The sequence below is a fragment of the Coffea arabica genome, chromosome 5e (genome assembly GCF_036785885.1).
Source record: "Coffea arabica cultivar ET-39 chromosome 5e, Coffea Arabica ET-39 HiFi, whole genome shotgun sequence".
NCBI lineage: Eukaryota > Viridiplantae > Streptophyta > Magnoliopsida > Gentianales > Rubiaceae > Coffea > Coffea arabica.
Genome location: NC_092318.1, coordinates 38283826 through 38296465, shown reverse-complemented (window position 1 = coordinate 38296465; position 12640 = coordinate 38283826). Strand labels below are relative to the sequence as shown.

The 12640-nt window shown below is 35.8% G+C and overlaps 1 protein-coding gene across 1 annotated transcript; it reads right to left on the bottom strand.

Annotated features, from left to right (window-relative positions):
• Positions 1-8268: 8268 nt before the first annotated feature.
• Positions 8269-9945, bottom strand: LOC113687302 (disease resistance protein RPV1). The gene has a single exon (XM_027204942.1). It carries the CDS (start codon positions 9907-9909, stop codon positions 8269-8271), a length of 1641 nt encoding a protein of 546 aa, XP_027060743.1. The 5' UTR covers positions 9910-9945.
• Between the last annotated feature and the right edge of the window lie 2695 nt (positions 9946-12640).

The window sequence follows — 12640 nt, the reverse complement described above, 5'->3', positions numbered from 1 at the left end:
GTGCGCGGGGTATACATATACAATTTGCTCATTCACAATCAAGTTTTACATTTGTAAACTCCTAAATACCCCACACGCAATTTATCACAAGTATACGAATCGTGAACAAGTATAAGGTATTAAGAGTCAATCCCATAGGGAAGATTGCAATTACCGGTGTTTTTCGAACTCCTTTATTATCTAGACTATCATAAATATAAAAGTAATGAAAATTAGCACTAGAAAGCTCCTAGAGATATGGAATTTCTTACTACTCTTGTAAATAAAGTTACCGGTTAAGTGAATGTTATTATCTTGGCTAGTTATGGCGTAATTTTCTAATATATGTGAAACCTACTCTCGTAGTGAATCAACTATACTTGTAGCTAAACCATACCTACTCTCGTGGTTATGAAGTGACTATAAGTTCATTTCTTCTATGAAATTATATTAAATAAGTCATTAAAGCCACATAGGTGCACCTCTACTCTCGTGAGTGTACTCCCTAGGTTTATCACTTCTTTGAACTAGTGTTAAATTCCAATTTTCGTTGCAAACTTAACACCTTAAGATTATCACAATTAATGGCCGGTTAATCATGATTAAAAAAGTAAAAGTGATAAATAACTTGCTCAAAATAATATTATCAAATAGCCAAATAAACATCACAAACAAGATATAGCAAGTTCATCTATACTCTAGGTATAAACTTTAGCAAAACATGAAAATAAGATCCAAACTTGTATTATAGTTAAACATGAAATTAAATACAAAAGAAAAAGTGATAGGAGAGATGTCACCATTGTCACATGAGCTTCAAACTCTCCATCTTTGCTCCTCCAATCTTCATCCAAATCTAGCTACAAATACAAGATGGATAAACTACTCTGTATATACTATACTAATGAACTAAGAAAAACTAGTGAAGACTACATTTTTTTGTGAGTTTCTCTAGCCTTCCAAAGTTATTTTGAATCTTGCAAGTCCATGACTATATATAGATGAATGCAGTCAGGAAATGAGGCTTGAAACATCCCTTTTACAGCTGCTAATTGGTTGTCATATGTTCATACATAGCTGTGAATTATTGAAGGAGAAAACAGGTTGTACCAGTGGAGAGCAGCTATTTTTGATTAGAATCTGGCAACTTCAACCGCTATTTGCTCTATGATGACGGCTGAATTAGCTCTTGTACAAAACATAGAAGTTGTAGTTCTTTGAAATAGCTGTCCAATGCTTCAAGAATCATCCAAATCGGAGCTTTGTAGACTGAGATATGACCAAACTACCAAAGCCTGGTCAGAGCTCTATTTTCAATTTTGGACAGTAGTGTTGAACTTTGGTATTTCGACCTTTTGACTGAGAAAACGGATAAATTGGACTCTGATGTCTTCATACCAAATTTATATACATCTCTTGGCTTCAAATTGGTTTAAAAATAATCTTAATCCAATGTGTGTAGCTCAAGATATAGCCGAAATACCACAGGTTGCCAAAGTTGACTTTACTTGCATTCTTTTGTCTTTAATTGCATTTATTCTTTTACACTTCATATTCTATTTTCATCACTTTAATCCATCATCAATCATCCAAATATCTTCTCAATGCACTCCTTTTGATAATTGAATCATTAAACCTACAAAAATATGAAATTTTTACCATAAAAATCCATAAAATGCAATTTTTACCACTTAAATCATAAAATGCATATTTTCACTAGAAACTTAGTTTATTAGCTATAAAATTAAATAAAACACACCAAAACTAATTAATAAAGCACACTAAAAATATGTAAAATATATTCTTATCACTCATCTTCATGCATATTAGCCCTAAGCATCGCAATCTCCATTTTCTTGAAGTAGTCTTCAACCGTCGTACTACCTTGCGTGAGAGATTGCAATTTTTGATGCAAATCTCGGTGGTAGTAATTAAGTATGAACTTTTCCTTTTAAGGCCTCACAATTCTTCCCAAGTTCCAATAACTCGTTCCCTATTTCTCCCTCTACTAGCACGGAGTTGTTCCCACCAAACCAAGGCATAGTCGATGAACTCAATAGTTGCAGGTTTCACTTTCTTCTTTTCGGTGTAAGTGTTGCAATCAAAGATCATCTCGATCTTGCGTTCCCACTCTAAGTATGCAACCAGATCAAATTTGCCTTGGAACGAAGGGATTTTAAGTTTTATCCCTTTGATTAACTCATCTCTGCGCCGGTTGGGATGTTTATCATAGCGATATTGTCTTTCGAACTCCTCTTCTCCATTGCTGGAAATTTCATATTCAAGACGAGGAACTCAAGTATTGCTGCATTTTTGGGATGCCACGGAATTCTCCAAGTTATCTATCCGCTCATGAATCGGTTCAAAAAAACGGGTCAACATTCTTTGAAACTCACTTATGAGAGCTTCATTGTTAAGCTTTGGGTCAAAATGAGATGATTCATCTCCGTTGGACATGCTTAAGACCCCAACTCCAAAAGACCTGCAGACTTGGTTGGAATTTGAGGAGAGGATTAACTCGGATTGGACTGGAGTTTTAAGACATGAATTTCTGGAAAATTTTCCCTTCTTCCCCACGACCAAGTGCTAAGCTTCCTTGTCAGCAAAGACTAGAGGTGGCAAAATGGGCGGGATGGGCGGGATTTGCTTGGGTTTGAGATGGAACCGAGTCATATGGGTTTGGGCTCAACCTTACCCATATGTGTTTTGGGACTAACTTGGGCGGGATCAATTTGGGATGGGTTTAGATTGATCCCGCCCAATACCCAAATTCATTTCCTACATACTTTTTTCTTTTAATTCATTTTTTATTTTTTATAAAATTTTAATATTTTTGATTTATTAAATTTCTTTTAGTTTTATTAAATAAACATGCAAGTGCTTTATACTCAAGATTCCCACCAAAAATTGGATTAACAAATAAAGGAAAAGATAGATATACAGCCATATTCTAATATATATCAAGATGGCCAAGGTCCGTTTGGATTGACTATTTTTCCAAAAAATAAGTTTTTCAAATACAATGTTACAGTAATATACAATAACTCAAGAAACATCCTATCCATATTAGTATATCAAATATTTCAAAAAAATTTTATAGTAAAAATTTTTCATATACACTGTTACAATAAAATATTTCAAAAACACCCCCCCAAAAACAGTTAATCCAAACGGAGCCCTTGCTATTTGAACCCAATGGGTACCCAAGTATTTCCCACCCTTTCCCATTCATTGATGGGTATAGTTGGGATGTGTCCCAACTTAAACCCAATATCAAATTATAATACCCATCCCGCCCAAAGTTCCTTTGGGCATGGGTAGCCCATTGGGACTTGGGACAAATTGCCAGCTCTAGCAAAGACTCACGGACTGCCTGGAAATCCTTTGCAACCCAGAATTTGAAGCATAGTTGGAGTTTTTGGAAACTGGAACCACGGAAATTATGCTCTCTTCCTACCCTAAAAAGGATTGGAAAGCTTGACTTGTGTTTAACTCCTAGGCAGATTCAGATTAGTCAGCAACAAGGAAGGTCGCGACTTGCAAATCCTAGGCTGATTAGGACTAGCAAGCAGCGGCTGCCTCCCTTTAATTTCAGCTGACTTGCACCTTGCCAAAACTTGATCAAGGCTGGAAGATTAAGGTGCTGGCGATCAAGCTTGATGTTGTGTCAAGGTTTTTGTTTTTGTTTTTTTAATGGATAGAAAAAAGAAGGTCGCCGATATGCAGCAAGCCTTTTCCTTGGCTCGGATATGCTCCTTTGGTCGAACTGTGGTTTGTGGTATCCCAAGATTTTATGCAAGAACCTGATTAGGATTTTGGAACTCCAAGAATTTTCGGTTCAAGCAACTGCAAAATCTGACAAGATGTTCAAGAATTTTTAGGAAAAAATTCTGTTTTGCACAAAACTTCAAGAGACTTCCAATCCAATGACGAACAACCAAGACTTGTCACACTCCTTCCAAGAATTCCAAGAAACGATTTCTTGATTCTCAAGAAACTTCAAGATTGGAGTTCTACCAACCAAGAACTTCAAGAAAGTCAAGAAATTGAATAAAAAATTTCAAGAAACAAGACACAACAAATTCGAACAGCCTTCGCTCAACATGAAGATACGACAACACGAAACCCTAGGTAGATGAACACAACTTTCTTGACTTGATGGACTGATTTTTATTTTTATTTTTTTTGGACTCAAAACACAAACGAAACAATGAACAATAGAAAGATTGACAACTAGAACAAAAGAAATTTACGAGTGAACAGTGATTTCAGGATGAACAGTACTGCTCCAGTAGCGATGAACAGTGCTACTACAGTACCGTGAATAGTACTCTCTCTTTTTTTTTTTTTGGGAACACGAACAACAAGAAACACACGGAGAAAACCCTAGACACGACAACAAAATAGAAAACAAGGGATATACGTGATACCTCTTCAACTAGCCCTAATTGCCAACTGATACGGACTCTATACGATGACTAGGACCTAGAAGATTGATTGGTAATACGTTGGGAAGACGGAGTTGAAAACGACACAAGGAACCGCTCGAGTATCGAACCAACGGTAGAAAGAAGCCACGATTGAGTGCGTTTCTCAATCGATAAGTCTCCGATCACCTTAGGAATAGCCCTAAGATGTCAAATTAGCTTTTGGAAGCCATGGAAGAGAGCAACACCCAACAGCAAGTTTGCTGGAAATTTTCTAAAATCTCTCTCCTCGAATGAAAGAAAATACAATTATAAATAACTCTACTAATACCCAAGATAGGCTAGACTAAGACTTGACCCAATTAACCATTCTACCATGGACTTAATAAACAATAACAAACTAAACAATTCGACTCACTAATTATGGCCCTAACCATCTAATTCGGATCCAACTCAACATGAGATTTTGGACCGATTTTATTCCTGCTAATTTGGCAAAATAATACTAAAAGTTTGTCACTAAAATTGCGGTCCACTTGAGTTTCAATGGACAGCCTATATGAACTCCGTCTCGCATCAGAAGGGAGATTTTAGCTGCACGAATACGTTGTGGTAACTGTTGATGAAACCCCTTAAGTTGCTGAGGTGAAACTAAATCCCGATCACCCCCTGCAAGAGACAAACGCCTCTCTTTAGTAGCACGTTTCCTTCTAGGAGACAACCAAGGCAAATTCAAATTAACGCGAGGGTTCACATCCAGCAATAATAAGTCATCTTCAACGCCATGCGCGTTCTCCAGATCTCCAAAAGAATTTGAAATTGGAAGATCACAATGACCATCATCTAACACAGAATGAATTGAAACATAATCATCATCTTTTTGCAAAGCAGCTTCGGACTGCACAAGAATCCGTGAAGTTTGTTCACTGGCAAGAAGGAAAAAATCCTCCCCAACTACCGTATTTGACTGCTCCTTAGAAAGCTGTACCAACTCCACACTAGGATTAGTCCCATCAGATAGCACCAATCCCTGCTACAAGTCTAACTGATCAGAAGCGTCAGGTTCTGAAGGCTTGACCTGAAGGCCAAACTCAAGCTGCTGTTGAACAGGAACTGAATTTGGCTGATTCCTATCAAAGTTCTTGGGCACATACACAACATATGGTTCAATGAAGGGAATTTCTTAAAACACGACTGCTTAGAATGACCTAGCCGATTACAAAAAACACAATAATCTAGCCATTTTTCATAATCAACTGACTGAAAAAACCCTTAATTAAATCCCCAATCCATACCCGTTCCACAGTTTTCTTTGCAACGTGAACCTCAACAAGAACCCTAGCAATTGAAGGAGTTTTTAAATCAAGAGTAGAAGAGTCAACCTGAAGCGGATGACCAATCAATGATGCTATTTTATGCAGTTATAACTTTGTTAAATAATGGCATTGGAAGACCAGGCAGATTAATCAGCACCAGCACAATTGAAGAATCCCGATTGGGTAAACAATCTAAAGTCCACCTCGACATGTTCATAGGTTTATTTTGAATAAACCACGTCCCTCGAACCCATAACCTCGTCAAATCCTCTTCTTTTTTTTTTTTAACGGAAACGATAGGAAATATATTGATTTAAAAAACAAGCTATACAAACTTGAGCAAAGGCCCATCACAAGCTTTACAATTGTGTTGCTTGACACAGAGGACTTAGATATTCCTCATCTTGCACTGATGTAGTAGCATACTTGCTAATTCTTTTCCCTAATCTATTACACTGGTTTTCAGCCAAACTGAATGAGCAGTTCATAAACAAAGCTTTGAGCATGTGAATATCTTCTAATTGAGCAAAAAGTCTGATGTCTCGTGTGTTGTGAGTTCGCAGCATTCGTAACAATTGAGCGGATGAAACTAGTAGATTAACATCTGGCCAAGGCTTTTGTCTAATTTTGCACAATAATAATTTGAGCGCAGCAGAATAATCCAGTAAAAAGTCACCTGTACTTCTGTCTCGCATGGCCCATGCAGCGTGCACATTGTTGTCTTTTGTTGCCATTATGCCAATGCCAACAATTTTGCTTTCCTTCAGCTGGCTCACCTCCACTTCAATTGTCATCTTGTTGCTGTGTATAAAGTCGCACGGTCCCTCTTCATCACTAGCTGATGTTTCCTAGCTGCTCACCCGCTTCTCCCTACTTTTCACTTCAGTGTACTCTATCCATTCTAGATGAGCTTTCTATACAATGTCAAAAGGAGTCCTGCACTTGTTGTTAAAGACCTTCTCATTTCGAGCTTTCCACAGTTGCCAGAGAATGTTCACAGTAAGAGCTTGGTGCTTGTGCCCTTCATTTCTGCTTGTTGCTTCCATTAGACCACTCCACCATTTGTTGAAATTGCCTCTACTGTCATCAATGCCATCCCACTGCACTGGTGCAAACCTCCATACTTCCTTTGCCGGGTTGCAAAAGAAAACAAGTGTTCTATGGTTTCCTCTCCTGCGCCACAGATTTGGCAAATTGGTTTCCCCATTCTGGTTCGGCAGTATATTAGCTCATTCACTGGTAGAGCTTGGTTCAGACATTTCCAAAGAAAAGTCTTGTGTTTACCCTTGATGTCCAGTCTCCACATTTTGCTCCAGTCTTTCTCCTTCTGTCCATTAAAGCTGGTTTCCCCTTGCCATCCAGCTACTCCGCTTCCAATATTAGTAGTTTTCTCCTCCCCCTCCAACATCTTGTAGGCTGACTTCACAGTGTAGTTTCCATTGGTGCTTGCTATCCAGTAACTGCTATCTGCCCTTCCTGCCATACTTATTGGGATTTTGAGGATTTATTCAGCATCTTTGCCATTGAAAGTATTGAAAATCAATAGTCTATTCCACCTGAAGTTTGTTATCAGTTCTTTCACTTTGTTTAGGCAGCATCTTTGGGGTTTAGGAGTAGTAGGTGTCCCTCTTCAATATTAGTCATTATTTAATGGAAGCATGAAAAATTTTTCATTAGTCATTATTTGCGATTGTAAAAAAAAAATCAACATGAAAAAATAAATACTCTTTAGAAAAAATAGAAATATAGAAGGAGAAGGCAGCCATTATATCACGAGCAAATTTCACAATAATGCACTTTTTACCAATATGAATAAATAAAAAAAATAAAAGAAAAATATAAAACCCAACTATTTCAATCAAATGAATTTTAACTAAAAATTAAATAACCAATCTAAAATGATTGAGCATTACGAATAATTTACATTTTCTATTAATAACAAAAACACTTAGATAAAATGTAAATAGTCCAAATTCAATGAATATTACACTTTGCTTTAGCCCATTCAAATTCATATAAAAATTGAAAAGCTGAATAAGTAACAAGACATTAAATAAAGCACTTAAATGTTCCCGCAACTCACAAACACGCAAACAATTTAGTTGTAATTGAAATGACAACTCATGTAATCCAAATCCAAGCAAACAATAAAAAATTTTCTTATATTCCATCTATAATCAGCTAACTGATTTTGATATCATAATTAGAGTTTTTTCATCTAAGAAAAAAGGGAAAAAAAATCTATGTATTAATTTTAATGTATCCATATTGAACATGCCATTTATCATATTAGTACGGAAAAGGACTAGTTGTTGTTTTTGCTTTATGTTGTATTTTTTTTTTTTTTTTGGTTGAATTATGATTGCAATCAGAGTCTTGCAAGCAGAATCCACTTTATATGTGAGAACAGATCCTTACTAGACAAACCTATACACAATATGTTTTCTTGACTTCCGGGAATCTTAATAGTAGACAAAGGCAAAAAAGCAAAAGATTTGACCAGTTACATCACTTTGATTTTCTTGTATAATGTGCGATGCATGTTATCATCCAAAATAACTAAATCGAGAGACCAACCAAACGATAATGTACATCAGAATTACCTGTTGAGCATGCCAGCACCATTTCCATCCCCAGATTCTTTCAAGTTTACTTTCTGAGAGATCAAGGACCGCCAATTCCCTTGGGAAAAAATCAGAAGGAAGGCTTCTCAGGGAACATTTTCTCCACTGTAACCACTTTAACTGGGCAGGTAAACGTTTCAAACGTCCTTCCAATTTCACATTGCTGAACTGTAACAGTCTCAGATTCACCATTGATTCAAATGATGTAGAATTAAGTATGACTTCACCATCTTTTGTTGCATAACGGTGATGATGCTCCTTGTATATCTCCCTGAAGTATGTTATTGCAGAGGTAAAATTGGGTGTTTGACAAAGTTGTTGCCATGCAATTGCCCGTGCCTTTTTATCCCTAGGGAAGTTCTTCTTTTCAAGGTCTAATACAATTCCTTGAATATCTCGAGTACCCTTTCCGTCTTGAAAGAGACCCAAAACATCGGCGGGATTCCAGATTCTGCTGCGCCCATAAACATCCGATAAATTTTCTTCTACAATTATCTGTCTTCCCATGTCTCGAATCTGGTCATGCATCCATAACTGCTCAGAATCGATAAATTTTATAAGGGATCTTGAAACAAGAGTAGTAACCGCAGTCTCTACTCCAAAATAAGAGCCTCTCAGCGCATCAATTACATCCTCTCTGTTCATTTCCAAATTCAGAAACAAGCATGCAATGTCAAGAAATATTGACCGCTCTTGAACATCAAGGGCATCATAACTTATCTTCAAGGCACCCTGAAGTTCAGGCCCACGGATCTGTTTCAGCTTTTCCAAAGCATCTTGCCATTCCTCTACTATTCTCTTACCGTATAAAAGAGAACCAAAGACTTCTAGTGCCAACGGTAGTCCACCGGTACAGGAGACAATTTCTTTGGACAAATTAAGGAAAGCTCCTGTGGGATTCTCTCTTCTAAATGCATGGTGACTAAAAAGTTTTAGTGACTCAGACTTTCCCAAAGATTTCACTTCATAAATCTTATCCACAAAATCAGTTGGCAAAACTGCCGCATCTCTAGTAGTAATTACTATCCGGCTTCCTTCAGAGTACCATTCTCTCGAGCCAGCTAGTTCTTTAAGTTGTCCTGCATCATCAATGTCATCTAAAACTAGAAGAACTCGGTTTTGTTTCAGTATCCTCTTCATTTCTAGCACATAAGATTTGGCATCAGAGAAAGTAGGAGGCACCTTGTGTGAAGAAAGATCACCAACAATCTTTTTCTGAAGGAATTCAGGACCATTTTGCCGACTTTTAAAATTTTCTCTAACACTGGAAAGGAAGCTGCGGCATTGAAAGTGTCTAGCAAGTTTATTGTAGAGAGCCTTGGCAAGAGTTGTCTTACCAATTCCACCCAGTCCGCGCAAACCCAGAACTTGCAGGCCATTTTGCCTGACGTCTAACAATTCCACTAATTCTTCCAGACGAAAATCAAGTCCCACAACGTAAGAAGCCACAACCACAGGGGAATTGGTCAGTTCAGCCAGAATCCTTTTGACTATGTTTTGTATCAAATCCGACTCTTCGCTGTTGTTATAAACCCATCCAGAAATCCCACCAACTCTTTCCATGGCTTTCCTCCATCCGACCACCTTTTGAACTCCAAACCTTTCTTGTCAAACAAAATTATAAAAACAATAGAAGATAAATGAAAAAGGGAATACTCAACTACCTTTGTCAATGAAATCTCAATTGATGACAATGAATATTCACACAAAAATAATTAAATATGCTGGATTAAAAATATTCTTGTGAATTGAATAATTACAAAAAGTTCATATACAAAAAGTATATACGTAAACAATTCAAAAAATGGTGCAAAAAAATTTTAAAAATAATGCAGTTCACTTCATACTAAAGAACTTCATCAAAAAGCTAACTAATTCAACTCATACAACATGATAAATAATAATTGTCTACCGTACAAAGAATTAGGTTTTATATGATATGAAAATTGTAGAAAACCTGAGTCTAAAGAAAAAAGAAACACCATTTATATATTTTATTCTTAAATAATTAACTGATTGTAATTCTTCAAGTAAATAATCAATAATCATAAGTATTGATATTGCAAATACTATTGAGAAAGTGTTTAATAATTTAACGAAATCTTAGTTTTTGGTTGTTAAAATTTGATAAAGTTCATCGTAGATTTTACTTTCAATTGAAAAAAGACATATCTAGACTGATAAGTGGGCTTGTGAAGGCATCGGAGGAAGGAAAGTAGATGCATAGTACAAGAATCGGAATGATAAAAATCTAATAAAAATAATTTAAGCATGATCTAACAAAAATAATTGCAAAATATATTTACTTCTCCCATACTTGATATGTACATAATATTTCCTTCTTAATAACATTATTTTGACTATACAAAAATATGCAATTTTATAATTTAAGGGTAATCACAACACCTTTGGTAAAACATGATAGTGTTAACAATTGTTATCAAAGTTCAATCCAAATTTAATCAATAAAAGCTTGAAAAAAGTTCTAATAGCTTGAGGTCAAAGAGTTCAAATTTGAATAATGTTACTTAAGTTATGTTATGAGGTAGATAATCAAAACTTCATAACAAATTTTTGTAGCTACAAAACTATTATATTTGGATTATTATACTCACGTGCAAAGCAAATGCAATATTTACTAGTAAAAATATTAAAAGTACCAAAAGCTTTTTTAGAGTGCAAATATCACTTACCGTATGATTATACTAGTACTTTAAAAAAGTTATTCAATGACAGTTAGATTCACAGAGAAAGAAAAGGTCAGTCACGTTAGATTTATATGTGTTTTTGTCAACATGATTAGACCATATATGTTTAACATCTTAATTAATGTTAAAGTTTTGCACAACTAAAATATATAGAAGTAAAGAAACCTGACAAAATGTCTTCAGAGTTCAATCCAAAAGAAAATGGAGAAAATGACCTGAAAATTAGCAACATCAACCAAAGGTACAAAATCAACTGCCATCCTAGACACGCTCATTAGAACTTGGATTGGATCCTCTTAGGTTGACTTTCCTCAGTTTGTTTATGCACTTGCCTAAAAACCAACTGTGAAATTTACTAAAGAAAAACTGGGCATGCCATTCATTTCACTTGATAAACGTACTAATTAAGAAGAACATTCAATCCATTAGAGGAAAATCTGGCCGTTCAATTTGTTTGTAACATGTAGAAGGTACACAAGCAGAGAAAGTTATTGACAGAACTCAGGATGCTTGATGAAAGGGAGAAATATTGTTTGAATAGTATTTATTTTCTGCTTGCCACTTATCAGACAGCAATTAAATAGACCAGCTTTGACCCCTTATTTTTCCCTTAATAAATGTAATTTCTAGATGCTATTGTTGCTCTGGATAAATGGAGGAATGCAATTTAATCTGCATGTGTAAAGTGAAGACATACTAATTATTGGATGACTGAGTTTTGTAATTTGGATGACTCATCAGCAATATTTTCAATTGACTTTACAATAAAAGTGGTTTGTTGCGGCCATGCCTCCCTTTTCCTCGCCATTTTACTTTTTGGCGCGCATGCAGTGTGTGAACGGTCGGGTTTGGATTCGGACCCGAACCGGATCCGATTATTTTTTTGAGTTTGGGTTGAAAAATAATTTTGATACTTAAATCCGGATCCGAATCCATTTACTCTAACTAAAAAAAGGCTGGATCCTAACAATATATTAATAATTATAAAATATAAATATTTCTAAATACATTCTTTTACCAAATTAATAATTTAGTAATAACTTTGTAGATTGATTTGTGGATAATTTTGGATTGACTATTGCGAGTTATTTTTAATTTCGTTTTGTAATTTGATTTATTTAAGTTTGGAGATTGGATTTGTGATTGGTTTTGGATTTAATTTTGAAATGTTTAACTTTGGATATTTTCTTTCCGGCTAGACCCGGATCCGACCCCCGGATCCAACCCGGTTTCGGGACTCTAAGGTCAAGACCTATTGGGTATACGGGTGGAATCTGGGTCTACGATATAAAAATGGGCCAAAGTCCAAAATTTTCAATTCTAATCCGAACCCGACCCGTTGGCACCTCTACTCAGCATGTAACCACCTGCCAGACAAACCATAGAAAAGTTTATGTCCTTGAAGTACATATAGGATTCTTATTATCCCACCCTTGCAATAGCAGGCAATCAAGAACTCTTCTTCAATAGATCAAACATTTAAAAAGAATCAACAAGAGGATAAATTAGTTAATCACAAAAGTTGAAACCAAAGGTGAAACAGTTAGTAATATTGTTGAAGGCTTTTGATTGCAGATGGAAGCAAG

What these genes read in the sequence shown, in the direction of transcription:
- LOC113687302 (XM_027204942.1), bottom strand. Translation starts at nt 9,909, where the DNA reads ATGGAAAGAGTTGGTGGGATTTCTGGATGGGTTTATAACAACAGCGAA.